This window comes from Martes martes, assembly GCF_963455335.1.
Source record: "Martes martes genome assembly, chromosome: 17".
Classification (NCBI taxonomy): Eukaryota; Metazoa; Chordata; class Mammalia; order Carnivora; family Mustelidae; genus Martes; species Martes martes.
Window position 1 is genome coordinate 3015801 of NC_137905.1, and position 27675 is coordinate 3043475.

General features: G+C 52.5%; 1 protein-coding gene across 1 annotated transcript; it reads left to right on the forward strand.

Annotated features, from left to right (window-relative positions):
• Window positions 1-599: 599 nt before the first annotated feature.
• Window positions 600-27143, forward strand: MTHFSD (methenyltetrahydrofolate synthetase domain containing). Its single transcript, XM_080828119.1, has 8 exons — window positions 600-650; window positions 4583-4686; window positions 6014-6127; window positions 9827-9940; window positions 12590-12680; window positions 15442-15554; window positions 15823-15948; window positions 25189-27143. The coding sequence occupies exons 1-8, from the start codon at window positions 635-637 to the stop codon at window positions 25696-25698; spliced, it is 1188 nt and encodes a 395-aa protein (XP_080684245.1). The 5' UTR covers window positions 600-634; the 3' UTR covers window positions 25699-27143.
• The last annotated feature ends 532 nt before the right edge of the window (window positions 27144-27675 follow it).

A 27675-nucleotide genomic window follows, 5' to 3' on the forward strand; every position in this document is an offset into this window, starting at 1 on the left:
TTAAAGATTATTTATTTATTTATTTGACAGAGAGAGAAATCACAAGTAGGCAGAGAGGCAGGCAGATAGAGAGGGAGAAGCAGGCTCCCCGCCGAGCAGAGAGCCCGACATGGGGCTCGATCCCAGGACCCCGGGACCATGACCTGAGCCGAAGGCAGAGGCTTAACCCACTGAGCCACCCAGGCGCCCCATTGGATGTCTTTCTCAGAGAGGAAGAATCACATCCTGGAAGAGCAATCAAGGCTGGCTTCCCGGAGGAGGGGCCCTCTGGGGGAACAGAAAAGGAGCTGGAGTACGTTGGAATTGGCTGTGGGCTCAGAGAATCCGGGGGCTTCTTCACCTCGGTAGCCCCAGCGCCTTACAAACGCCCCTGGGAACAGGCGCTCAACACTGCGTTGCTCCCAAAACAAATGTCAGCCCAGAAACCACGCCAGTCTCCCCCGGTCGGTCCCTCCACCCGGCCCGCGGAGACGCACGCGCATGCGCGCCCCGGGCTGTTCCCACCAGGCTTCCGAGGCGACACCACCGCCCCCCCACCCCGTCAGCGCGCAGGCGCGGGGACAGCGCGCGAGCGGGTGACGTCACTCCGCGCCGGATTTGGTTTGTGGAGTCGTCGCTCACTGACTGCGTCGTCATGGCGCTGAAGCCGGGTAAGGAACCGCGGGAGAGGCGGGCGGGGACCCGCCTGAGGGGCAGGCAGGGGACGGGTGCGTGAGGGCCGCCGGGTGAGGGGCCGCCCGGTGAGGGGTCGCCGGGGACCCACCTGAGGGGCAGGCGGGGGCGGGCGCGTCAGGGGCCGCCGCGGACCGGCTGGGGGCGGGCTGGGGCGGGAGCAGCGGCCGGGCGGGAAGGGGACGCGGAGGGATCTGCGCGGGGCTCGGGGTCCAGCGGCCGGCGGTCTCGGACCCTGATGCCGGCAGAGCGGAGACGCGGGCGGAAGAGGGAGGGCTGCTTGCCGAGCGCGTGGGGCTGTGCGTGGGCCGCGTGCCGGTCGTGGCGGGTCGCGACCACCACCTGCGAGAGCCGCACTGGCGTCCGCACGGGGCCGCGGGGAGACCGGGGCTCGCGGCGGGTGGCCGCTCGGTCGCTGACCTCTGAAGCGCTGTGCCGGCCCTGCCCGCGTGCCGGGAGCTTCGGTGCCCCAGGCTCGGAGAGGAGCCTCGGAGACGGGTGCGGGCTTGCTTGGCAGAGACGGAGCCCGGTACGGAGCCGGGGGGCGGGGGCAGAGTCCGGCGGAGCCGGGTCCGGCGACAAGGGCGCGCGCGTCTGCCCTCCCCGGCTGGCGGCTGTGCGGCGGGCACACGCGCCGCCGACCCAGACCCGCCAGTGCCGGCCGAGCTCAGCCGAGGTGGGAGGAGGAGGGAGACGCGGGGTGGCAGGACCGAGCCCCGCGTTGGGGGAGGTGAACAGGCATCGACCGACAGGGCCGGGGCACTGCACCCAAGTCTGTGTCGCCTTTAATATCCCGCGTATTTCCCGTGTTCCTGTAACTTTTCCAAGGGTCTGCCCTTTTACCCCCCCTGCGCCCCAGTCGGCATCGCTTTCTAAAGGGGAGTCAAGCAGAGGCTCGCGATGGGCGGGTTCTGCAGAGCGAGGGTCCCAATTCCTTGCGCTTCTCGTGCCCCACACAGCGTCCCGCACGGTGTTGGGAACGTTGTGGCACCCACGGGTGTTAGTGAAAGTGATAAATAACCTAATAGTTGTGCCAGCGTAATTGTGTTTAAAAAGCAGGGTGCTCTGGCTGCTGAAGGGGGAACAGCTGCCTGTGACGGGCACTCAGTCCCTCCGGGGTGTGGTGTGTCGGGGAGACCTGAGGGAGAGGCCCTACCAAGGCACGAAAGGCAGAAAGAGGCGGGCAGGTGTGTGGAAGCGCGGACCAGCAGCGCTTGAGCCACATTTTGAATCCACATCGAGGAGTGAAGGCGGTGAGGCTGAAGTGGGCAGCCGGGCGTCCTAGGCCAGAGCTCCTCGTGACCCTCTGACGGAGGGATCCCCAGGCAGTGGACCAGGAGGGGAGGGGAGGGCTTCCTGGAGGTGGTGCTGAAGTGGAGCCCTGAAGAGTGAGTTTGTTGAAGGGACAGAGAACCCACGAGCAGATTTGGCAGCAGATGCCTTCCGTGCTGGGGTCACGGCGGGACCACACAAGCCAAGTGCCGGACACTGCCTGTCAGCCTGCTCGGGCTGCACCTTACAGACGCGTGTTCCCGAAGCACACCCAAACTGCAGTTTTCACTTCCGAAGTGGCTTAGAAGCACGGCCAGGGGCAGGGAGCTCCAGAAGTGTTAGTGGTGGGCTCCAGGGGCCCTGGGGCTGGGCTGGACGCGTGCAGGGGAGACAGGAGGCCCAGCCCTAGGGCGTAGGCAGCGGAAGCCTTGAGCTGTTGGCCGGTGTGCCCCAGAACTACACGTGGAGGGTAACAAATCGAGGTAAAATGGGTGGGTGGCAAAGCACATGTTGGTAACAAGACTGGAAGCCGCCTACTGCCCTTCAGAAGGGGCTTCCTGAGTAAATTTTGGCCTGTCCCTACGACGGAGTACCGTGCAGCCTCACGAAAGGGCGAGGTACTCTTGTACGGCCCCGGGCGGATCTGCAAGGTGACTGGCAGGAACACCAACGTGCAGAGCAGCGTGCCGTGCAGCGTACCACATCAGGGAGAGGGCTTGACAGCCAGGGTCTGTGTGTGTGCCAGAGGTACCTGGAGAAGAATTCTTGAGGAAAAAGGGGTGCGCTGACTGATTGCCCTGGGGGATGGGGGCTGCTACCCAGCAGGCAGTAAGGAGAGAGAATTGTCAGTACAGTTCCCTCTGCATGTTTTCAGAGTCCGTTGATGAAAAAGAAACTTTCAGAATATAACCGATTGACGTGATTCGAAGCCATACAATTCAGAAATGTATGGTGAGAAGCCAGCTGCCGGCCCCACCGCACCACCCATCCGGGTGATTCCCAGCTGTCTCAGGGCCTGGGCTGCTCCCGTGGGTCACTTTTCAATATCCAGCCCTCATTTAAGGGAGACTGAGGACCTGTGAGGTTATACCTGCCCCTCCCCCCTGCTCAGGTGGTGAGAGGTGCCCCAGCCACACACAGTACATGTAAAGCCTCACATCTAACTGTAGCGAGCACTTAAGTTCTCTGAAAAGAAGAGGTCGGCTTTCAGTGCCCGCTTCGGAGGTGCGCATTCTCTAAGCCCCGTGCATGTGTGTCCCTACGGTGACTTTCAGACGGCACAGGGTAGGTCGCATTCCTCTTCGCCAGCAGTTAGGGAAGGTTGGTGTTGACAATTCACCAGTGAGTGAGATGACCTCATGGGGAGTTCCTTGCCTCATGATTCTCATTGCTGGCTGCATGACAGATTTTTATGAAGACAGGTCAAGTAGGTAAAGTGATTTGAAACAGACTTATATTCAAGTAACCTTTGGAGGATATCCTTTAGGATAGAAATGAAATGAATAGATAGATAGATAGAAATGAAAATTCAGTACATATTTTTAAAATATGTCTTTGTGGAGGTGCTGGGTTTTTTTTTATCTAACTGGAAACTGCTTTTTATTTTTTTATTTTTTATTTTTTAAAGATTTTATTTATTTATTTGACAGACAGAGATCACAAGTAGGCAGAGAGGCAGGCAGAGAGAGAGAGAGGAGGAAGCAGGCTCCCCGCTGAGCAGAGAGCCCGATGCGGGGCTCGATCCCAGGACCCTGGGATTATGACCTGAGCCGAAGGCAGAGGCTTTAACCCACTGAGCCACCCAGGCGCCCCTGGAAACTGCTTTTTATAGTTCTCCACTCTTAAGAGGAACACATGGCTAATGTAAATTTCATTAAAACTGCTCCAATCAAATAATGAAAGAATATTTGTTGAGAAAAAGCATGCTTCCGAAGTTGGGTGTAGAGTAAGAAGTTGCTGTACTAATGAAGGAGGTTGTATTCAATAACCCAAAATAGTAGGTGGTTTGCAAAGCATGTAGGCTTAAGGCAAGCTTTCTGGTTTACAGTCTGCACGCATGAATCATACCTGCATCAAAACTGATTAGAGGGGCGACTGGGTGGCTCAGTGGGTTAAAGCCTCTGCCTTCAGCTCAGGTCATGATCCCAGGGTCCTGGGATCGAGCCCCACGTTGGGCTCTCTGCTCAGTGGGGAACCTGCTTCCTCCTCTCTCTCTGCCTGCCTCTCTGCCTATTTGTGATCTCTGTCTCTCTGTCAAATAAATAAATAAAATCTTAAAAAAAAAAAACTGATTAGAGCGAGGATTGCAGTGCCTTGACTGAACAGAATGTGCATTTCCAGGCAAGGACTGAGGAAAGCCGGGGTACGTGGCTCGCTTCGCATTTTGTTCTGCTGCTGCAGGCCAGTAGAGCTAGGTTCAACACCTGAATTATATTGAATTTACTCTGGTTTTGGACTTTTTGTTGTGAGTTTATCACTAACCCTGATTTTTCGCCGCAGAGCTGAGAAGCCCTGGATTGGTCTGGCGTGACGGAACACTCAGGGCGCCGCTGGGGCAGGCACCCAACAGCCCCCGGCCCGGGCATGCGGCTGGACTCCTTTCTGCCACATTAACTAGTTCCACTCTTTGTTGCCATAGGTGTTTCCAAACAGGACATTCGTCAGCAGATTTGGGACTACATGGAATCACAAAATTTAGCTGATTTTCCCCGGCCCGTTCATCACAGGATTCCCAACTTCAAGGTACTGAAGCATTCCTCAGCATTAGAGGGAAAACATGCTATTCCTAAACGAGAGAGTTAGTAATGCAGTCACTGTCCGGGCTCATGGCAGATCCGATTTGGGGGAACAGTGGGCAGTAGTGCAGAATTCACACCACTGGCCTGCATGTCCTTTGTGTTCTGAGATGTGCCTCATCTGGGTTCCTTAGTCCTCACTCGTGGCCTCTTGCCATTTTGTGCAGGGTTGGGCTGGCGGGTTGGTCGTGTCTTGCCATGAGGTGATGGTACAGCTACTGTTGTTGTGGCCCTTTTCTCAAAGTTGGCTCCCTTAAGAACAGCAGGGAACGATGCCCTCAGAGAGGGGGCCTGGGCCAGCGCCTTTCAAAAGAGGAAGGCCTTGCTGGTCCCTGATGGATGATTCAGGCCTCAGTTTCCCCACTGTTCAGAAAGAAGATAATCAAAGATGTCTGTTTATGATGCTGTTCATAGGAAACAAGTTTGCTTGAATGAGCAAACATACACCGCTCCTAATTTCAGCATGCGTGTTTTTCACAGGAAAGCAAAGGGATTTTTGAAAATACACTGATGACTCTCTCAGGCCCAAAGGATGTGTGGCTCATTTACTTGCCATCATCCCCCATTTTGGCTGGACTTTGTCTCCCCATGCCTGGCTTCTTAGGAACAAGCTCCCACCCTTCTCCGGTTCTCAGCTGAGCTGGTTCTGAGGCCCTCCTGTACCTTTGAAAAACTGTTCTTTTTGGATGTTTTTATTGCTACTTTGTTTTGCTTTGGTGCTTGTTATCCCCGGGAGGGAAGTGTACGTGAAGTATGGGAAAAAGAGAAAGGTGCACAGAATCAGTAAAAAATGTCTAGAAAGGGAATTCCAGGTTAGTGGTCATGCACTCAGGGTTTAGGCAGTTACTACACACGTGTTCATTTTGTGAAAATTCATCAGACTATATACTTTCTACACCTTTTTGGAATATATGCTTTAGTGTGGTTAAAAATAAATTGGGGCTAGCTTTCTCAGCCCCTTTCTACCCTGTTTTCCCACACTTCTTTGGGCGATTCTGAGATCTTGTCTCTGACTTTGTGCGTCCGTCCCACCTGCCTGGGTGAGATGCTAGACCAGTCTGCTCCTGCGCGTCGCAGGCCCAGGATCGTGCTATCTTGTCAGTAACTTGCAATCGCGTTTGAAAACAGGGTGCCTCCCGTGCTGCTGAGCATTTCCCACGTTTGCAGGCGTTCAAAGTGGCCAGAACTATTAAAGTCAATCCTGATGCTCCCCAGACAAATGTTCGCTTCTTCGTCCTTGACGTAAGTGCAGCTCTGTCTCTTTGCCTAACTAGGGCTCTTACCTGGCTTGCCAAAACATCAGAGAACTAGAAGTTTTTGCCAGAACGCAGGAAGTTAAAGTGGACCCCGATAAGCCACTGGAAGGCGTTCGGCTGCTGGTGCTGCAGGTAATCCCGTTCCCTGAGCCGCCGTCCTGGCCACTGATAAAACACATTCTCCAGGTGGCTGGCAGATGTGTGCAGCTTATATATTTAGGATTGTGCTTCTGACTCTCTTCCAGATAGAACATACCCTTGGAGTTGTTTTTTCTAGGAACTGTCCAGAACTCTGATTTGTCAGAAGTCATGAATGTTCCTAAATTCAAAGATAAAGAATGTTCACAATGATGACCTTGAGGCAGTCTTTAGTCTAATGTGCTTCCTCAGAAGGGAAAGGTTGTGTTTATTTCCTTTTGCTGCTTTTATATTATAATTCTTTGAGACTTGATAACCCATGAGTAAGAAATATGATGGAATCCCCAAAATCTATTGATGAGAACAGTGTTTCCTAACTTACATACATAGGCCCCTGTTCGAGGGGGAAAAAAACCTCCCCCAGGGTTGCTTTGAATTCACTAAATTTTTTTTAACTTTAATTTTTAAAAAATTTTTAAAGATTTTTTATTTATTTATTTGACAGAGATCACAAGTAGGCAGAGAGGTGGGGGGAAGCAGGCTCCCCGCTGAGCAGAGAGCCCGATGCGGGGCCCGATCCCAGGACCCTGAGATCATGACCTGAGCTGAAGGCAGAGGCTTAACCCGCTGAGCTACCCAGGCGCCCCTAAACTCACTAAATTTAATAAGTATAATCAGAAAACTTGGTATAAGTTTACGTGTTCGTAGCTCTGATGCAGCTGTAAAACCACGATAGACCTGTAAGTGAAATAGCATCCGTACGTCAGCGCTGACTGACGTCGACAGCTGCTGCTGCTCTGCCGAGACGCCTTGCTGTCGGTGATGGGCATCCAGATCTTCGGAATTTCTCCTTAGCGGCCATGCCTGTGTGGCCGGTCCACTCTCCCACAGCTCCCGTGAGGCCTCGGTCACACAGCGCACCTTGCAGCCCGTGTGGAGAAGGGAATGCCAGGAGGCGATTTTACAGGGAGCGGGGCGGGGTGTGAGGTGCAGGGACCCTCCTCTGGTTCTTTCAAGGGTTGCGTGTCGGGAGCATTTTGTTAGCTGATTGCAGCTCGGCCCCAGAGCAGCCTCCCGTTCAGGCCCTTCTGGAAGCCTTCTCTCTTGCCAGCTGTATTTTCCCAGTCAGTAGTTCACTTGAGTGAACTAGAGGAAATAATGGCAGCAGAGAAGAGCCCGAAGTGAGTGGTTGCCTTGTGTGAAGACAGAGCTCTGTGGAAGCACCGCACTCTGTTACCTCATTTAATTCAGCCGACAGCCCTGTAGGAGTGACCTCTATTCCCAGATGGCGTGGAATAAGCTGGACACAGAGAGGTCAAGTGACTTGGCCAAGTCCCCTGTTCGGTGATGGTGAAGCCAGGATTCCCAGCCCACACTGACTCCGGAGCCGGCTCTCTGCATGTATAAGGTTCTTACCTGTCAGCCCGTTACAGCACGGATCAGAGGTTAAGTGTGTTGGAGATTAGTCAAGGCAGCCCGTAGGGGGAGCACGGCCGGGCAGCAAGATGGAGTAGCGCGGCCTCACTGTCTCTTCTTTTGTTCAGGGGCAGAAAGCCAAGCTTTGAGAATCTGTTGGGCTCTCTGGTGGGCACGGGCATGTAGTGGTGAAAAAGTCATGAAGACGTATGTGGTCCCTGTGCCCTAGACTACACCTGAGTGTAGGCAGGGATCCTGACGCACATGGCCACAGTCCATGCCTGGGGACACAGTGGCCTGTGCTTGGGGATACACAGTTTCCCAGGCTCAACCCCAGACCTACAGTTGGTTTCTAGAGTCTGTTTTTTTTTTAAGATTTTATTGTTTTTTTTTGTTTGTTTGTTTTTTCAAGATTTTACTTATTTATTTGACAGAGAGACACAGCGAGAGAGAGAACACAAGCAGGGGGAGTGGGAGAGAGAGAGAGCACCCTGGGATCATGACCTGAGCCGAAGGCAGACACTTAATGGCCGAGCCACCTAGGCGCCGCTCCCCCCTTTTTTTGAGAGCGAGATTGCGTGCGTGCACAAGGGAGAGGGAGAAGCAGACTCCCTGCTGAACAGGAAGCCTGATGTGGGGCTTGATCCTCAGATCCCAGGATCATGACCTGAGCCGAAGGCGGACGCTTAATCAACTGAGCCCCCCAGGTGCCCCTGAAGTCTATTTTTAATAAACACCCTGATGGTGCCTTAAGAACCACTGGCAGGTCAGCATTTGCCAACCCTGGTTGCACGTTAGCACCACCCAGGGAACTTAGAAAATTATCTGTTGCTGATGGTCAGGTCCTGAATCAGATGCTCTGGGTGGGTCTGCACTCCCACTCCCCAGGTGATTCTAAAGTATAAACAGCTTCCAGGGGCGCCTGGTGGCTCAGTGGGTTAAGCCTCTGCCTTCGGCTCAGGTCATGATCCCAGGGTCCTGGGATCGGGCCCCGCATCAGGCTCTCTGCTCAGCAGGGAGCCTGCTTCCCTTCCTCTCTCTCTGCCTGCCTCTCTCCCTACTTGTGATCGCTGTCTGCCAAATAAATAAATAAAATATTTAAAAAAAATAAAATAAAGTATAAACAGCTTCCAGAAAAGAGGGAGGGACCAGGATAATGTGCAGTACACCAGAATCTTCAGACTGAATGAACCCAAACCTCTTTCACACTCCACAGGAAAAGAGCACGTGGTCATGACCTGTGTTGAAATATTTCTTCTCTCTTGGCTTTAAGTAAGCCAGCCTTTGATTTTACAGGTCCTATATTGGTCTCAGGCTGTCATCTTTTGCACAAAACTAAAATACACTCTTTTTACAGCTTAGATTTTATAAATTTTACAATTGCCTCATGGCCTGCCCTGGCATAATCTCCAGAGAGGCCTGTGGCAGTGGCTCTGGAACTTTTCCTGGGCATCAGAATCCCCTGGCAGGCTTGTGAAAGCAGATTGCTGTGCCTGCCCCCAAGCTTCTGGTCATTTCTCACAGGTGCCCAGGGGCTGCAGTTGCCGGCCAGAGGCCTGCACTTTGCAAGTCCCCACTCTGGGACTCAGAACAAGGTGTTTGGGGACTAAATAGAAGAAAGGGGGCTGTGGACTCAGGTTATATTGACTCTAATGAGTACTGATCTCTGACACTGGAACTTTTTGAACAGCAGACTGGTTGTGAAGGCTTGAGATGTAATGCAGGCTTCAGATGTGGGCGTCTTGGTGGCTCAGCTGGTTAAGCATCTGCCTTCAGCTCAGGTCACGATCCTGGGGTCCTGTGAACAAGTCCGACATCCGGTTCCTTGCTCTGTGGGAAGTCTCCTCCTGTGCCCCTCCCCCTGTTCCTGTTCTCTCTGAATCAATAAAGAAAATCTTAAAAAACAAAACATTGTAACTAGTGTGTGATGCTGGGAGGGGAGGATCCAGGAAAGTCCTGGTTGGAATTCTAATGAGACCAGATCTTCATTTGGATTTACATTGTCATTTTGTATCTGTAGTGGTTTTGAGTGGCAAGTAAAGTAGAATTCGGGAGTTTGACGACTCACTGCCTCTTCATCCTAAGTGGGTAGGGTAGTGGCCCTGAGTCAGATGGACTGCCGTGCATTATTTAATTGGGTTTGCAAAGGAATCATTTCCTTGGCACACCCCAAAAGATGCCAATAATAGTAATTTGGTTTTGCCCCTGAAATGCTATCATATGCGATAAATTTTCTATGTTTAATTTTGTAATTTATTGATTATCTTTTTTTAAAAGAGCAAAAAAACATTGTTGGTCCCAACACCACGCCTGAGAACGGGGTTATTTAATAAGATCACACCACCTCCCGGGGCAACGAAAGACGTCTTGAGAAAATGTGCCACCTCTCAGGTAAGTGCAGGAGGCCACCTCACCCACAGGAGAGCGCTGTTGTCAGCCGAGACTTCTGGTGAGTTAGAACGCATAAAATACACCACAAAATCGAAATTCGTTTTTCACAAAGCCAGAGGAGTGGAGATGGGAAAGTGTTCGGCAGTCCTGTCGGTGAAGGAGCCAAGGAGAAAACCGTGAGGGCGTGTCCTCTGTCTGAGTCACCCACTTTCTCTTTTGTCCCAAGTTAGCAGATTGTGCCCTGTTAAATTAAATTCCCCATTAAAAATGAAAACAAGTTCTGTGGTGCTCTGGCGCCTTCTGGTGTTAACTTGTGTCATGGTCTGGTGCTTCATAGCATTTTCTTAAGTGCCGCCAGAGCAGTTAGGGACTCGGGAATTTCCAGACTGGGACGGAGATTACCTCACCAGTTCCGAGTAATGTCTTTAGTAATCCAGTTCTGTGGTTTTCTTGAGTGTTCACAATGTGGTAAAACTAAAGTTTAAAGATACTACATTAGGGTGCCCTGTGGGGGCATTTGTCCTGTATCTTGCAGGTAAAGAAATAGAATTTGGTGACTTTTTCCACGCTCCTAGAATAGACCGCAGGTCATTTGATTTCTTATCTATTAGGAATTAAAAATAGGGCATCGAGATACTCCTTTTTAAAAGAGATTTTCCGCTTAGGTCTGATATTTAAAAATTGAATGTTTATGTTATTTATTGATAACCTTTTTCCAAAAATACAGATTGCGACAGTTTTCAAAAGTGTGTGTAATAAAGTAAAACAGTAAAATATATGTAGAAAAAAGTGCAAATGGAAAATTAGAAAAATAAGACAGTCATGGTTCTGGTCAGTGTTCAAAAACGCAAACTGTGTGATCGCCTGCAGTTGGCCACACGGGCCACAGACAGGAGCCGACATTTCCCAGAGCCGGCAGGGAGTGTGGTGAGCGGCTCAGAAGTCGTAGGTTTCGGACGTACCAGCGCTTCCCTTCCTGGGGTTGAGGTCCAGGTCAGATGTATCTGAGGGCCCATCACAGGGGCCTGTGGTGGGTGTACTTGTCTGTGTCGCCCTTAACAGCATCCCCTCCAAAAGGTGAACACCATGTTGTGTGTTGGCAGCAGTTCCCTGTAGTGCGCTGGCGCCAACTGGTCCCTTAAAGGTACCCCTGCAAGTGTGGCCGGGCCTCAGGGAGAGCCAGGCCAGCTCTCATGACTGAACTTCACTAAGGGTTCAGCAGCAGAGTTTGGGCTCTTGGCACATAAGATACAGGAACCTGAACAGGACGTTTCCGTTTTCTTGATGGCACGGGGAGAGAGGCTCTTAGGACCACGTCTATGTGCAGTCCTGTGTGGGTCCTGGTGCAATCATTACTCTGCCAGAGCTTAGTGGCAGAAATACTGTCCCCGTGTGGGTCAACTCTAGGAGACTCAGATATAGCCTTACTTTTTGGCAGAGAAATCTCTGAATTTGTCCCTTTACCACCTTTGCCTCCAGCACGGCCCAGCCGCCTTTGTGATCTTGGTATTTTTGTGTTTATTCTCTAACCCAGGAGTCTTCCAGCAACCGCCTCTACAGGCACACAGAAATGTTTGTCAGCTGAGTTTTTGTTGAATCAAACGGGACCTTGGGGAATCAGGGAGACTCCTGGTTGCTCACACGCTGTCTGGCCAGCAGAGCAGGTGAAGCTGACTTTTGGAGGGGGAGGAAGTCTGATGGACAGCTTTAACACAGGTTTCTGCTCACCAAGGCTGCCAGGCACTAGGCCCTTTAAAACAGGGTTGGGGATGTGGGCGGGCCTTCCCACCATGGGGCACAGTGGGCTGGTGACTCCTGAGAGGCCCCACACCAGCTCTCTGTACTGATCCCATAAGTGGCTGGTCATGTACTTGTAGACGAGGCATTATACCATATGCGGTGACCCTCCCGTGCAGGGCAGAGGTCTGTCAGGGGTCCGATTTGGCTCTTAGATTGACCTGTAGTCCTTGTTATCTGAGACTCGTGACCATATCCGCCTCCCTACTCTATAAATAAAAGCCTCCGTTCATTAGTGTAAACGTGTGTACTTTTGGTACATTTTGGTTGAAATAGTCATATTTTGGAAGTGAAGGTGCTACATTTGAAGGTAATAGCCCCGGTATTTTATACATAATCTGTCCCACACATTAACTGCCCACGCCTTATGTGCTAAAATGCACTACCTCCATGACCTCCTTGCCTCCCAGTGCCGGTCTGACAGGGCAGCGGGTGACAGCTCTGCCTTAGAGGTGAAGAACGGAAGGTCAGCTTCCTCCTCTCGAGGTCACAGGGCTACGGGGGACCTGGACCTGGCTCTCTGTGACTCCTGTGCCTGTGGTCTAACCGCTGTGCTATTCTGCCGCGTGGGAAGAAATGATTTGCTCAGTATTGTAAACTTGACATCTTACTCATTTGTGCTCTCAGTTCCAAGTGGCATCTCTCCTGTGGAAGAAATTTGGGGAAATTATCCTACGATGGTTTCTGAACCGAGGTCTTCCTAAATGCCACTTCCGTGCTGCGTGCTCGCTGGAAGGCGAGTTTGCTTCTCGCAGGAGGTTGACCCAGACCCTGAGTGCGCCTCACTTGTGAACTGCGAGGTGGGACAGCCGCTTGCCCAGGAAGCATTCAGGCCCCCGTCTGTGTCCACAGGGCGTGAGGAGCTACAGCACTCCCGTGGGCTTGGATTCCAGGGTCCTTGTGGACTTGGTTGTGGTGGGGTCCGTTGCTGTTTCTGAAAAAGGTAAGATTAAAATCAGAAACTCCTGGAGGTGACCTCAGCTTCACATTCTGCCGTGTGTTCATCTTTTAAACACCGACGGTAAGTAATTTCAGTTTTCTGGACACACGTCTGTCCTCTGAAGCCACTGTGTCTCTCATTCGTCTTGAAGAATTAACTCGGTTCCTCACACTCAGGACTTTCACAGTATTGCCATTTTTCTTAGCAGGAAACATAAAGTGAGCAGCTCTCTCTTCAGGTGGTGAGAGATTTCCTCTAATCTTGAGCTGCCTGGAACCGGAGCTGGGTTTATTTGTAGTCCGTCAGTAAACAGCTGGTTTGGAAAATTTCCAGTGAATGGAAAGACATTGCTTGTTAGGAGGCAGCAGCCTCTGGGCAACACAGGGTGTCCTGAGCCTGCCTGGGAAGGCCCGGTGCTGTGCAGCTCAGGCAGGTGAAGGGGGAGGGTGTCCTGCGCTGCTGTCTGCCGTCTGCCCTCTGCCAAGCCGCCTGGGGGACTTGGGCCCCTGTGGTTCCCTTGGGACCTCTCCCTCCTCTGCTGCTCTACCCCAGTCCTGGCTCTCGGGATGCTCTCAGGAGGTGGTCTGGTTATGCTGCTGTCTATGCGGCCCCAGGCTCAGTGTGTTCAGGGGCAGGTCAGGCTGTCGAAGACTTGGCTCGCACAATGTGGTTTGCGCCCCCTGCTGGGAAAACGTTCCCTTTGCTCCTTCCCCTCCAGGAAGAAAAAAAAGACTTCTAAGATGCCCGTCCTTAAAACTGTCCCTTTGGAAATTAACCAGCTAAAGCCCAGATCTTCCTTAAAGAGGGGTTTCCAACAAACAGTTTGCGAGAGATGCTCTTAAGTCATTCGTTCCAAACCCTGAGCATCGTATTTTTAAATGTTGGCCTTTGATGCCCTCACCTGGAACATCCAGTGTTTGTCGGCTCTCTGCAGTATACGTGAGACATTGTGTGCAGCGTTCTTTGCTTTCCCTGTGTTCCCAGTTAGAACGCTTCATCTGTGTCATCAGGAATGGGTTCCCAGGAGCACACGTTTCCTAGGTGCCTGCTGTGGGCCAGGTGTCAGGCCAAGGTGGTCTCTGTCTTGAGCCCACAGTGCCCGGAAGAGCAGACGCAGAAGCTGAACGCTGGTGTGGTGTGCTCAGCGCTACACACCGAAGTCAGCACTGACGTTGGGGCGGTGGGGTCAGAAGAGCCACCCTCTTCCCCAATGCCCAGTGTCGGCATTTGCTTGTGTCGACACACATGTCCTGTGTTCTGTGTGGGGGTCCTGTTTGTCCTGGTTTTGTTTTCCCAGGAGAGGCAGCAGCACGTTCAGCACTTTGTGCCCTGCTAGATGACGCCCATCCGATGGGCACTTAAGATGTCGCCAGGGTTTGGTTTTGGCTTTTCCCTTGCAGACCACACTAAAGTGAGGTGTAGTCTTGTGGTAGAGTTTCTGTGTGCCTTCGAGGGCCATCCACGGCATAACTCCAGCAGAGGAACTGTTGAACCGAGGCGCGGACTCGAAATCCTGGTGGCTGTTGCTGAATAACCCGCTGTGAGGTGGCCTGCCTCCCATCCCCAGCACCGTCCACCTCACCTCTCCCCCTGCTCCCTCTGCGTAGCTAGAATCATCAAACTTCCATGTTTACCGGTCCAGTAGTGAACAGTGGTGGTTCATGTGCCGTCTGAGTGGCCTTTACTGGTGAGGGAAGGCGGCCGTGACTCGCGGTTGCCGCCCGCCCACCCGCCTACCTGCCTGGGCGGACTGTTCTGTCCTTGGTCGTTTCTCCACCTCGCTGTCTTTCTCACGGTTATTGGCTCGCGTGGTTGTAGGTTGGTAATCGCAGAAGTGGGATGACAGATGAGAATCTCCGAAAGAGGCACGGGCAGCGATGCCCTTGGTGAGGCTGCTGATGCGGATGTTAAGCGGAAGTTAGAATTTCGGCAGCGTCATGGGCTTCCTGATGTGGGATACGTCGGCTCTTGTGGGAGCCAGGGGTACTGTCATGTTTCCCGTCCTGCTGCTTTCTTACCTGCTCTGTAGCTTCTCATGCACCTTCAGCTAAGCCTTCCACGGGCCCCCCCAGGAGTCCTCGGTATGGGACTAGCTCTGCCAGACCCGGCCCTCTTCCAGGGACGGCTGGGCTTTTCAAAAGACAGATGATGTCCTCTTGAAATACATATCCCTGGTTTTAATTTTTATTTCCCCTCCAGGATAAATTGATTTAAAAGATTTTGTTTTTAGTAGGAATTTGTTCCTTAATCTTTTTAAAAACTACTCTCGAGGGGCGCCTTGGTGGCCCAGGTGTTAAGCGTCTGCCTTCAGCTCACGGCATGATCCCGGGAGTCCTGGGATCGAGCCCTACATCGGGCTCCCTGCTCAGTGGGAAGCTTGCTTCTCCCTCTATCACTCCCCCTGCTTGTGTTCCCTCTCTCCCTGGTCTCTCTCTCTGTCAAACAAATAAATAAATAAATAAAATCTTTTAAAAAACCCAACTACTCTTTCATTGATTTTAAATGTGAGTTCTGCTCACATAAACGCAGGTTCCGTTGCCTTTTGTAACACAACTAAAAGGCTCAAGTGTGGCATCACCGTGCGCTGACCCCTGTATGTGTGCAGTGTCGGCATGCCCCCAAACCCCACTGTTGAGGGCTCCCTGTGGGCTTTCTGTGGAAGTTTCTAAGGAGGTGCCAGAGATATTGAGTCCAAGTTTCTGTTGCCATTACAACCTAATGAAATATTTCCTCCTGAAATACTGATGCTCTGCGTGTCTCTTAGGCTGGAGAGTTGGGAAGGGAGAAGGTTACGCTGATCTGGAATATGCCATGATGGTGTCGATGGGAGCGGTCAGCCAGGGGACGCCTGTGGTCACCATCGTCCATGACTGCCAGGTGCTGCCCATGGACAGGCCAAGCAGAGCTACTGCCATACCCCCCTGAGAGAGCGGGCGGGGAGGGAAGGAGACAGACACGCAGGGACAGACTGGTGTCTGCCTTCATCCCACATCTGCTGGGGGTGGTGGTATCGGCAGAGCTGGGGCTGTCTGGCAGTGAAGCCTTGCCCCATGAGGCTGGTGAGCCCTGTGCTTCTGCCGTGCAGCGCAGTGAGCACAGGAGCCACATTCCCCGTCAGCTCCCTCACCCACTTCTGTCTGACCAGGTCGTCGACATACCTGAAGCACTGCTCGAGGACCACGACCTAACAGTGGACTACATTCTCACTCCGACAAGAGTCATTGCCACAGGGTGTGAGCGCCCAAAGCCGACAGGAATCATATGGTCCAAGGTGGGTCCTGTGGCCAGCAGTGGCCTATAGCTCGGAGTCGTCTGCTCTTGTGTGGCATTCTTTGGCAGCTCTCCCTAGGCCCAGCATGTCTGCATTAGAATCACCCGTAAGCTTTTGAAAATTCAGCTCCTGCATCACAGTCTCCAGACATGGGCCCGAGAATCTCCTTTGCAAACCTGTGGGATTCTGATAAGCAGCCATGTTCAGGGTCTCCTGCGGCAAGACACCAGTTCTAGATGGCAGAAGGAACAGTCCACTCAGAGGACCGGTGCCATGACACACTGCTGGCCAGCGGGTTTCATCTCTGAGAGCTGTGTCCCACCATCCTGGCCACGACAACCTGCTGTCTGATCAGCTTTTCTGTTCTAAGTCTAGCTTGTCTTGCTGTGACCTGGGTCGCCAAGCAGTACCCACAGCCTCCGTAAGATGATGCCTTTGCGACTTCATCTGCAGAACAGTCAGTAGCATGCGTGACAGTGGTCTACAGAGGGAGTCCTGTCCCGGAGGCCCACCTGTAGGTTATGATCCTGCCTGCTGGCAAGCAGCCAGAGTTACTGAGGAAACAGGGAGAGATGTGCTTCATCCGGAGTGAAGCCATTGTTCATGTCTTCCATTCCTTAAACCCGCATCATCAGAGTTGGAAAGGAGCCTTCTCTTGGCCGTGGAAAACCAGTCATGTCCACCTCTGAGATGGGCAACAAAGTGAAACACCACAGCACGGTGGGCCTTTCCCACACATGCCACAGGCAGGTGGTTTTGGGATGCTTGGGGCATGTGCCCCTTCTAGGTGAGCCCTGATAAAAGCGGAGAGGAGGAGCGTGCGCGACCTAGAAGTGAGTGGGTGGGTCTCTCTGAGTGCAGGCCGGGTGTCCTGGGGAAGGCAGTGGCACCCTTTGTGAATATTCAGATGCCTTTTGGTGTCGTTCAGAAGAAGTTGGGTTCACCTTGGAATTTGGGTCCACGGCTTCTAAGCGGAAGCTGCTCCAGGGCTCAGAGGAGCGAGTGGCATCTGCTCACAGCGGAGAGGACAGGTTCGGGGAGGCCGCACAAGGGGCTAGTCGCAGGGAGGCTGCAGGTCTCTCGGGGGCCCTCACTACATACACGAGGGCCGACTGCAGCTCACCTTAGGAAGACACCGAGTGGTCTCTCCAGGAAGAGAGAGAAAGATGTGCTGCTTTGGGGAATAGCCTTGGTTACATCCGGCTGATTTTAACAAAAAACAGCAACAGATGATCTTATTGGTCATGTCAGGTGAGGAGACTCCCTGTGTGTGAAAGGAAACCGCATGAACCAGAGGGGCCAGCGACACGGCTGGTCACACTGTGTGCGGCCTCTTGGGGCCGGCGCTGTTTGTTGACATGCCAACCGTCTCTTCCTGGAACACCTCATTGCTAGTGAGGCCTAGGCAAGAATTGCAAACTTTTAAAATGCCATTTCTCATCTTGGGGTCCTGGGTTCTTTGTTCTTCCAACCCTGGGCCTCCTTTTGCATGAATCACGGGAAAGCAGCGACTTTCTCCAGCCCCTGGGGCTTCTGTTCTGGTCTTGCTGTGTGTGCAGCCAGAGCGAGTTTTCCTCGACACTGGGAAAACCATTCCTGAATTCCACTGAAGATTTGGGGCAGTGGGGGCAGTTCGGCGCTGGGGTATGGTATTATTTTGTATGGAGTGTTGATACGCATTGACATATCCTTCTGTGATTTTCTACCCATAGACATCATTGTGTAGGTATGAGAATCCCAGAATTTGCTTCTTATGTATTTCGTTGGAATATAGGGCATCCCTGTTCCTTCTAAACACTGTAGACGCCTCAAATGAGGGCTGTGAGACACACACGGAATATGATACATTTCTAACTTGTTCTTACTACACAGAGATTGTGCGACGCTTGACTCCCTGGCCTTCGTCCCACATTCTCAGGGATGTGCGTGGTGTCCCTGTGTGGGGACCAGGCTGCTGTGGATTCTGCTGTCGGCTGTAGCTACTTCGGACAGAAGGCTTCCTCGACCCACCACCTGCTTTTTTCTGCCTGTGCTTTGTGGTTTTAAAGATGGGGACCAGGTGGGACAGTGGTTTAGAGTGAGCTTAGAAGCCGTAGCAACACATCTCAGTCGCTTTATCTGTGACCTTGGTACACCCTCTGCAAGCCCCCCTTTTGTGTATCTGCGAGGTGGGGTGCTGTCAGTGCTGACCTCACAGGCTGTACCTGCAAAGTGCCTGCTGAACTTGGCCACTTTTGCTGTTGGGGCCGTCACATGTGTCACATGCAAGTAGGTAAGTGTGAGAAATGTGCCTGGACACCGTCGCTGCGGGCAGAATCCTTGGTTACCCTCTGAGTGGTTTACTGAGCCAAGATGGGCCCTTGCCCGTGTCTCTCCATGGCACTGTGTTATCACCGTGTGCCCTTTACTGCCTCTCAGTGAAGGAGGAAAAGACATTCCTTCCAGGAGGTGTGTCTGCTCTGTTCATGTGGGGTCCTCCTTTCCCTCGGGGCGGCTCTCCGGTGAGCCGTCTGCTGTGCACCGGGTGACCTGTAGAGCTCTGGGGGACTTGGCCGTGTCTGAGCTACAAGGCTGCATGACTGTCCCACTTGGGAACCTAGCGCTCCCTGAGCTCCACTCCCCTCTCCAGTCCAGCAGGTCTGCCCTGGCAACAGAAAGCGCTTTCCCCAGGGTCTCTGCCGGGCTGGTGCATGGTGCGAGAGACCTGGCCGTGGGGCGGGTCCCAAACCTCCGGGCAGCACTTGCAGCCCAGGTAGTCGTTACGTCTCCGGGACAGTAATCCGATGTCCCTGCTTGTCGACAGCCACGGGTAAGGTGATCTCCAGTGGCTCAGAAGCCGTTTGCCTGCATCCCTCGGCTCTGGCGGGAGTACGATGACGGTGGCCAAAGTCCCCGCAGCTAGCTGCCAGCAGCTCCCCGCGGCCACTCAGTCCCAGGGCTGTGAGGTGTCGGGAGTCACGGCAGAGCAGTGAAGCCCCTGCTTGGGAGCCTGGCTGCCTGCCGGACCCCCACGAGCTCCTGGAAGGCAGCGGCAGGATGGAGCCCTCTGCGTGGGCCAGGCTCCGGGCTCTCCCTCACTCCGTGGTCCCCTTACGCGGCCCCACTGGGCTGAGCCTCTGGACCGCCGAGCCCCATACCTCTCTTAACTGCTTTCTGCTGAGCTAGAATGAGGCAGGGAGGAGGTGTAAGACTTACTTCAAGAATTCCTTGGAGACACGGTCGGGCAGCAGGGTGTGGCCGCAGCTCCAGAGAGAGCCAGGGCACCCCTGAGACTGCTCCTTGCCACCAAGGCCGCAGATCGAAGGACGGCTTCCCAACCCCCTTGCTCCCCGCAGTAACTGGAAGAGGCGCCATCACTGATGACACAGGAGAGCAGTGGGACACCCCCGACCAAAACCTGGATGTCTGCCTTCCTCAGTTACTCTCTCCGTAGTTCAGGAAATGGGATGCTACCAGGGTCATTCCTTTGTGTGCAGACTCAAAGAAGCGACTTGTGGCATCCAGCGCCACGGGGAGGGTCTTTCCCACGCGGTCACCAGGCCCTGTTGATTGACTTGTTGAGAATGACAGATGCCTTGAGGAAAAGGGCTTAGAAAAAGGACTTCTGTGAGAAACGGCCATCCTGGGACCTTGATGCTTGCTTTCCGATCCCATATATCAGTATTGTCTGGAAATGACAGCCAGAGGTGAGCTGACGCCTACCCACAACTGGGCCACCAAGTTAGAGAGGCTGATACTACTTTTTGAAAAGATATGCTGGGTTTTTTTGTTCTGTTTGTTTTTTTTTAAAGATATGCTGTTTTTGACCCAGTAATTGAACTTCTAGGAATCTGTCCTAGAGAAATACTTAAAAATTTAGATAGAGATGCATGGGTACCAGCATGATGTGGTGCCTTAAAGTGTTCCAACTCTGTAATTTAAGTGCAGGTAGCCTTTTTTGAGAGTATTTAATGGCATGAGAAAACACTGATGGTATAATAAATACTAAGTGGAGAAAACACAGTATAAATTTATACATGTTTGGTATAATATTTTATATTCGTTATGCTAAAACATGTATAGAAAAATGATGGAGGGGTACCTGGGTGGCTCAGTCCGTTAAGCATCGCCTCTTGATTTCAGCTCAGGTCATGACCGCAGAGTGATGGGATTGAGGCCCACTTGGGCTGTGTTCTGGGGTGGGACCTTCTTGGGATTCTCTCTCTCCCTGTCCCTATGCCCCTTCCCCCTTCAAAAGAAAAAAAAGGTGAAGTGTATCCGAACATTAACAGTAGTTCTCTCTGCAAGTTGGGATTTCAGATTTCTTTTCGTTGTTTTCTAAATTTCCCACAGAAAGTATACACTTTTATAGTCAACACTATTCAGTAGAGAAAGCAGGATATTGAAACCATTTTCCAAGGGCATCCTTCTGCCCAGGTGTGTTTGCGTCTGGTTTCACAAGCAGCCTCTATTCTCTGCATACTCCTAAGTGGTAAAAATGAGAAGCCAGGACGCAGGATGGTTAAATGTGTACCAGCTCTTAGAAGTCATGTGCTTGTGCGTGGCGGTGACACGGGACTGTCCAAACTGTGTGTGCCAGGCGTATGCCTGTGTGTGAGGTGGGCTGTGTGGGCCACTCATCCCCCTGTGGCTGACACTTGGATGTGGAACTGAGCCTCGAGCTGCTGGGCACGAACTCGTCCCACACTTGGCCCTGAGCTGGCCCAGCAGGAGGGGACCTCGCTGCTCTTGTGGGCCTGTTACGCTGCCCCCGCCCCCTGGAGAGCAGCGGGCAGGCAGGAGCTGTGGTTCGCCGCTGGAAGCTGGCGTCTTGTGGTGGCAAAGGTTTTGAAGTGATCATGTATACCAGGAAATAAACAGTTTTTCTTTTAAGATTTTATTTATTTATTTGACAGAAAGTGATCACAAGTAGGCCAAAAGGCAGGCAGAGAGAGAGGAGGAAACAGGCTCCCCGCAGAGCAGAGAGCCTGACACGGGGCTCGATCCCAGGACCCTGGGATCATGGCCTGAGCGGAAGGCAGAGGCTTTAACCCACTGAGCCACCCAGGCGCCCCTAAACAGTTTTTAGTGACTTCCATGGCCACTCCCAATAGAACCCTCTCCCTGATGGTGCGCATGGTCTGAAGCAGTGATGGTGTGTGGTCATTGCCCTACTGGTCCTTCAGTACCCACGGTCGAAGCGTAATTATAAAGCACTAATGCCATGGGGGCTTTGGGGCTTTTTAGTAAGTGACACGTTTGATTAACTTTGTGCAAGAAGATGTCTTAAATGAGTCCTGTTGTCCTTAAGAGATGCTCTAACTGGAAAGCAAACACGTGCTGCCCAGGTGTGAACAGCGTCTGGACAATGGTGCATTCAGTGGCTCTCCTGCATGCTTACTCTAGAGAATGATTTCGCCTTGGTCACTTCAAAATGCTGTATCTAAAAGTATTTTCAATCAATGAATGATAAGCGCTAGTCTCACGCAAGACAGCTAATAATTTTGGTGAAAGTTGTATTTCACGTTAGAAATACTAATGGTGTTCCTGGTTTTTGCCAGCAGCTGCTCAAGCATGTCCTGACATTTTAGAATGAGGGATTCTAGAGATCATCCCTCCCAGTCTCTGCATCTTCTGGTCAAGTAAAGCGAGAGCCTGGAAAGGCAGCATGTTCAAGATTATGAAGCCAGTGGGTAGTGGAGGCAAGATTAGGACCGGAGTCTTGTCCTGGGTTGGCCACAGGTGCCTTGACAGTGAGATTCCTGGTCTGTACTGCAGTTAGCTTGTATTTCCTGGGAATAGGATTTTTCATTTAACCTTTAAAGAGAATGTATATTTATAAATGACATCTGTAAGCATAAGAGAAGTGTGGTTGTAACATACAAAAAAAAATCGTATTTCGTCTGTTACTATGGAATGAAATAGTTATAGAAAAGTAGAAATATTTTTTATGTTTGATTAACAGGCAGAATCTTTCATTTCACATGGCCCACTTACAGAAGGTAACAAATGTTCCTAATTGCTAGCCAGGAAAAACAGCGTGGCCTTGCCGTGGGCCGTCCTGAGTGTGAAGCCAGCCCGTTCATTGGGGCACAGAGGCCTCTGTGTCAGCTGAGGGAGAGCCGTCGGCCCCAGCCACTCCGCAAAGAGCACAGAAATGGCAAACAGCTGGGAAAGTGGCGAAAGCCACCTTGTGGACAGGGAGATTTTTCCATTTAGAACTTGTGGGCACAGAAGCATGAGCTGACATTAAGCTTTGTCATTCCTTACCCAGAAAACATCCTGCTCTTGAGATGAGCAGTTTTACGTAAAAGTGACGCATTTGGCCATTTCCATTTCTAAAGATGAGTCTGTGTGTGCGTGTGTGCGTGGCGGTGCTGTAGACTTAGTTCATACTCTGTGCGTGGGGAAATCATTTTGTTGTTCAGCTGATTATAGTTTGTCTGTGTGCCAGCTTGGGATAAAGTAGCCGCCTGTGCTGTGCAGAGAAGGATGTATTTTTGCTTCCCACAACACGCGGTAAATGAATGTCTGCTGCCTGAGTGTGGAGCCTTGCCCCCTGGGCTGGGTTTCCTGAGAACACTAGCTTTGGCCCGAGGGAACCCCGTGGTTCCACCAGGCAGAAACACATGGGAGTTTTAGTACTTAGTACTGGCGGTCACCCAGGCAAGAGAGCTCCAGGTGGGCACTGGAGGAGGCGTGGTGTTTGCCAGGGGGTTTGGCCTCGCTGCTCTTGTCTGCTGGTGTCACAGTGGAGTGACATTCAGTTTTTCCATAAAAGAATGTAGTCAGGTTTCCTCTGATTGTAATGGCAATTTTAAATTTGATCATCCTTTCTAATTACTAGATCCTAGTAACTTAAGACATCCTTAAGAATCTAATTATGACCATTTTAGGGGCAGCCGGAAGACTTAGTCAGTTAAGCATCCTGTTCTACGTCTCAGCTCAGGTCTTAGTCTCAGGGTTGCGAGTTGGAGCCCTGAGTTGGGCTCCGTGCTGGGCATGGAGCTTACTAAAAAAGAATCTAATTATGACCAGTGTAAATCTGTTTTGAAATACTCTGAAAGGACACAGGAATCTGAACTCTTGGAGAAGGTGGAATTGGGGTGTGGGCAGGGGTTGGGTTGGCTGGACTTGGGTCATTTTTAGGGTTCTTTGGGGCCAGAGCCTCTCAGGGCACCGGCCCGTGAGTTTAGTCATCTTTGGATGAATCAGTTCAAAAGAATTGCAGAGAGTCAAGTGGAAGAAAACTTCCTTTTGCTTAGAAAAGAGTCATTACATCTCCTGCGTATCTCCATGGTACAGACATGGTTTCTTTTTTTTTTTTTTTTTTTTTTTTTTCAGACATGGTTTCTGTTTCTCTGCGTCTCAGTAATGGGGAGCATTAGAAGGAGCAGGTCTTTCTTCGAGCAGTCTGTGGCATCCGGGCATCAGTGTGCTACTCTGAAGGCCCCAGTAGACAAGTGCCACCTGCAGAGGCTTCTGACGTGGCCGTGCTGGGAGCAGGGGCACTGGCCATTTGGAGAGGGCTCGGAGCCAGCGGGAAGGCTGCGCCAAGGTGGAGAGTGTCGTCCACTTAGTGCTAGGAGAGAGAACCAGGTACTGTATTAATGAGAATCAGGAGCCTTGACATTTGTGAGAAGGTACTCGAATCAACTGTTTTTAGGTGTTTGAGTTTCTTTGAATCTTCCTCTGAATCACTGATCCCTCACTTGGGGCCTGTGTGCCTCTTGTGGTTTGGGGATCTCTGAGCAGAGTTCGGGAAATCGCACATAGAATGGCCGGGGACTCACTCCTGGGGAGGAGCCCGAGCTTCTGCAGAGGCCTCTGACTCTCTGGCAAGGGTAAGAACCATGACTCCGGTTACAGACGGTGTGGAGTACAAGAACCCCGTTATTTGTTAAGCTCTTTGTTTTTAAAGATTTTATTTATTTATTTGACAGACAGATCACAAGTAGGCAGAGAAGCAGGCAGAGAGGGAGAGAGGAGGAAGCAGGCTCCCCGGTGGGCAGAGAGCCCGATGCGGGGCTGGATCCCAGGACCCTGAGATCATGACCTGAGCTGAAGGCAGAGGCCTCAACCCACTGAGCCACGCAGGTGCCCCAAGCTCTTTGTTTTTAGACGGAAGTTTTACCTAACTCCTGTGCTGATCTGTGTTCTGACTTAGCCGTGTCTGTGGGAAGTCCTGTGTCTGGACCGTTGCCCGCCTCTTACTAATTGGCCATTCACAGGGTTTGTGCCCTAAGAAGGGCAGAAAGCATCTCTGAAGAATGAGGATTGCGAAGAAGGACTAATACGGTGCGTTGCTGTGTCTTTGCTGCCGCGCGATTCCTCAAGTGACCGAAGACCGGTTCTGCCCCGGGCTCCACTCTGCAGGTTCAGCCTAACGCACCGGGCCGTGCTATGCGCGGCGGCTGCACCGGGCTGGGACCGTCAGCCTGCACACTGCAAGCTGCATCCGGGCAGCCCCTGTGCTCGCAGGCCCCACTTGTCAGTCCCGGTTCTCGAGGACCAGGAACCGCCTCATTTGTTGCGGGTTCCCAAAAAGCCAGACATTTCCTTTGTGTAGGAATTCCGTGCATTGAGACTTAACGTTTTGTGGAGTGTTACCTGGTAGCTCGATGACCCGTTGCTAGAAAGCATTTTCCAAAGTGCTGGTCTATTTCAGATTTGCCTTGTTTCTGCATTTCCAGTGACACCTTGAGAGGCTAGGTCCCTGAGAAGTGCTCCTCCAGTGGAGGTGGGGAGGAGGAGGAGGCCTGGGTGGCTTGTCAAAGACCCCATCCCACCCAGAGGCATAAGTTGAGAGGACAGGGCAGGCATGGAGGCAGAAACCCCCATTATTCTGGAGGTCACCAGGCGCATTGCCACTTGTGGCCGGGGAGCCCTCCTTCCAGTAACCTTGCTTACTGTCCCTTCTGCATAGGAGGCCTTTGGTTTTCTGCTTCCTGGGCCTCTAGGAGAGAGAAAACCATTCCCTGCCTGCCAGCTGTCGTGGCATGTCAGGCAGGGTCCAGAGGAGACAATCCAGAGTGGCTCTGGGGGTCCCAGATTGACTTAAGCTGGGGCAGTGTGGGGTCAAAGGGACTGATTAAGGCAGAGGGGTCCTGCTTCTCAGAGGGCCACGTTGGACCGCTGGTGCAGCGCGGCAGACAGACGACTTCCTGAGGAAGGCAGAGGTCCCCGTGCGGTCCGAGTTCTCTTCCCTCCTGACCGGGTGTAGACACTCGGAGAACAGCGGGAACTGCTCTGCTCTTTCAGATCAGCTGTGAGATGATGGCGAAAATCCCCATACTCAGAAGCCTTCGTTGCCGAGAGAGGCAGGCTGGGAGAGATGTCACCCTTCAGGATGAGCCCCGGCACCTTCTGGGAACCAGCAGCCAGCAGCCACCTCCCCGGAGCACTGTCAGAAGACGCCAGGACCCACACCAGCCCGAACCTTGTTCCGGGCAGGGGGAGGATGGGCCTTCTGACACCGTTTTCATCGGGAACCTTCCGCGGGGCACCCGAGTGAGTGAGCTGAAGAGAGCCCTCCGAGAACTGGGCACGGTCCCCCAGAGGCTCACGTGGCAGGGGCCACAGCGCAGGGCCTTCCTCCACTACGAGGGCCCCGCCTCAGCCCAGCAGGCTGTCTCCTGCTTGCAGGGCTTGTGTCTGGGTGCCGCCACCTTGAAGGTGGCGCTGGCCAGGCGGCAGAGGGCCGGAGACGTGACAGGTGGTTGCGCGGATGAACCAGGCCCTGACCGCCGCTCAGCTGTCTCCGACCTGTGATGTGCTGCTCTGGGCCCTGTGGAACTTAAGGGGCCTGTGCGGCGGGGCTCGGAGCATTGCCGCGTGAGCCATTTTGAGGCCGGTCCTTTCCAGGACGTGCCGGCCTTCTGTCACTGCCTGGGGCCTGCTGGTGAGAAGGAAGGTAGCCGTAGCGCGCTGCCGACTTGTCCGGGCCCGGCTCTGTCCGTCCTTCAGCCTGCCTGCTGGGTGTTACAGCCGCGCTGGTCTCTCTGGAAGTTCAGAGGCCGCAGGGAGCAGAGTGCGTGATGAACAAGTGGGAGTAGATGGTGGCAGCGGTTAGGAGCGCCTGTGCTCTGGGTTTGGGAGGGGGGTGGTCAGGGGAGAAGGCCTAGCAGGGATCAGGTGCTGAGCACGTCCTGCTGTCCTTGGGCCCTTGGTCTCGTATGACTGCAGGGGGAGAGCTCTGTTCACACCGCAGAATCCAAGTTCCCGGGTGCAAACTGCTTGTCACAGCTCGGTGCTAGTGTCAGCGATGGAGAGCCAGTGTGATGGGGCAGGGGGGGGCGTGCATCTCACTTCTGTGCCCTCCTCGCTTTCCAGCCTCCTGCCGTCTCTGCGTGGACTCCCGTACTTCGCGCTATCTTGTAGGAGACACTGGTCATGGAGAAAGCTGTCCCAGCCTTCCTCACAGGCAGGGACAGAGGTGCCCACACCAATTTGTCCAGGGCCTGATGTTTCTTGGGTTGATTTTGCAATTGATACTGGGCAAAAAGTCAAATGAAGCATTTAAGTGGCAAAATTTTAATTTTTTTGCCAGAGGGTCTTACTGAGCGTGTTTTAAGCAGCACAGTCATAGCTCAAGGGGATATGCCTCGCACATACTTTCAGTAAAACTTGGGGGCACTGTCTCCCTTTGCAGAAGCACTTTGTCATTGGTTTTACATGAAAATACTGTGCAGATGTCAGAAAGAAAGTCTGCCCTTAGATGGCTCACTACGTGCAGGCTGCTTTCCCCAGGCATCGTGAGTTAAAGCAAACAGCAGAAATAACTGAAAAACAAGGGGCGCCGGGGGGGCTCAGAGGGTTGAGCCTCTGCCTTCGGCTCTGGTCGTGATCTCAGAGTCCTGGGATTGAGCCCCACATGGGGCTCTCTGCTCAGCGGGGAGCCTGCTTCCCCCTCTCTCTGCCTGCCGCTCTGCCTGCTTGTGATCTCCCTCTCTCTGTCAAATAAATAAACAAAATCTTAAAAAAACAAAAACCGGAATACTGAAAAATAGGCTAGCACCTTTCCTTTGGGTTTTTGGGCCCACTTTTCTTTGCCTGAACCATCTTCCCCGTGAGCATGGCTGATTTCATTTTGTCACCTGGCTCTTAGCTCAGACATCAAAGCCCGAATGTGATCATCTAATTCCTTGTGTTTTGGGGGGAGGGGGTGTTTGCCTTGATTTTTGCTGTTATTGTTTTATTCTCATAATTTTTTCCTGTACTTGACATATTCTGGTTTAGTCTTTGTTGACTTTATCATTGAGTAGTAGTACTCCAGAAGATCAGGAAATGAGTCTGTGGCTATCTCGTTCACCCCGCACTATGCCCCAGCTGTCAGGGCACCTGGCAGGTACACAGCAGCCCAGGAAAAATGGGAGACATGGACAGGTCATCAGAGCCAAGAGAGGGAGGAGCGTGCCTGATCGCAGCACTGGGAGCATGACCTGTGCCCGACACCAGCCTGCCTTGGGTTGTTGAATCATCCCTCCCATTTAGGCCAACTTGCTTGACTTTGCTGTCCATTACAGCCAGAACCATCCAGATACGTTGATATACACATCATCTGAATGAATTCGTTTCTGTATTTGCGGGAAATAGTTTAGTATGAGCAAAACCCAAGATCCAAGCACCTGAAATGTAAGTATCCCAAGTGTACCAGCCTGCACGCCTTCTCTCCTCGCCTGCTGTGGATAGCCTGGGAGTCACAGTCTCTCGGGGCCTCCAGGACGAGCACTCACAGTATAAAGCAGG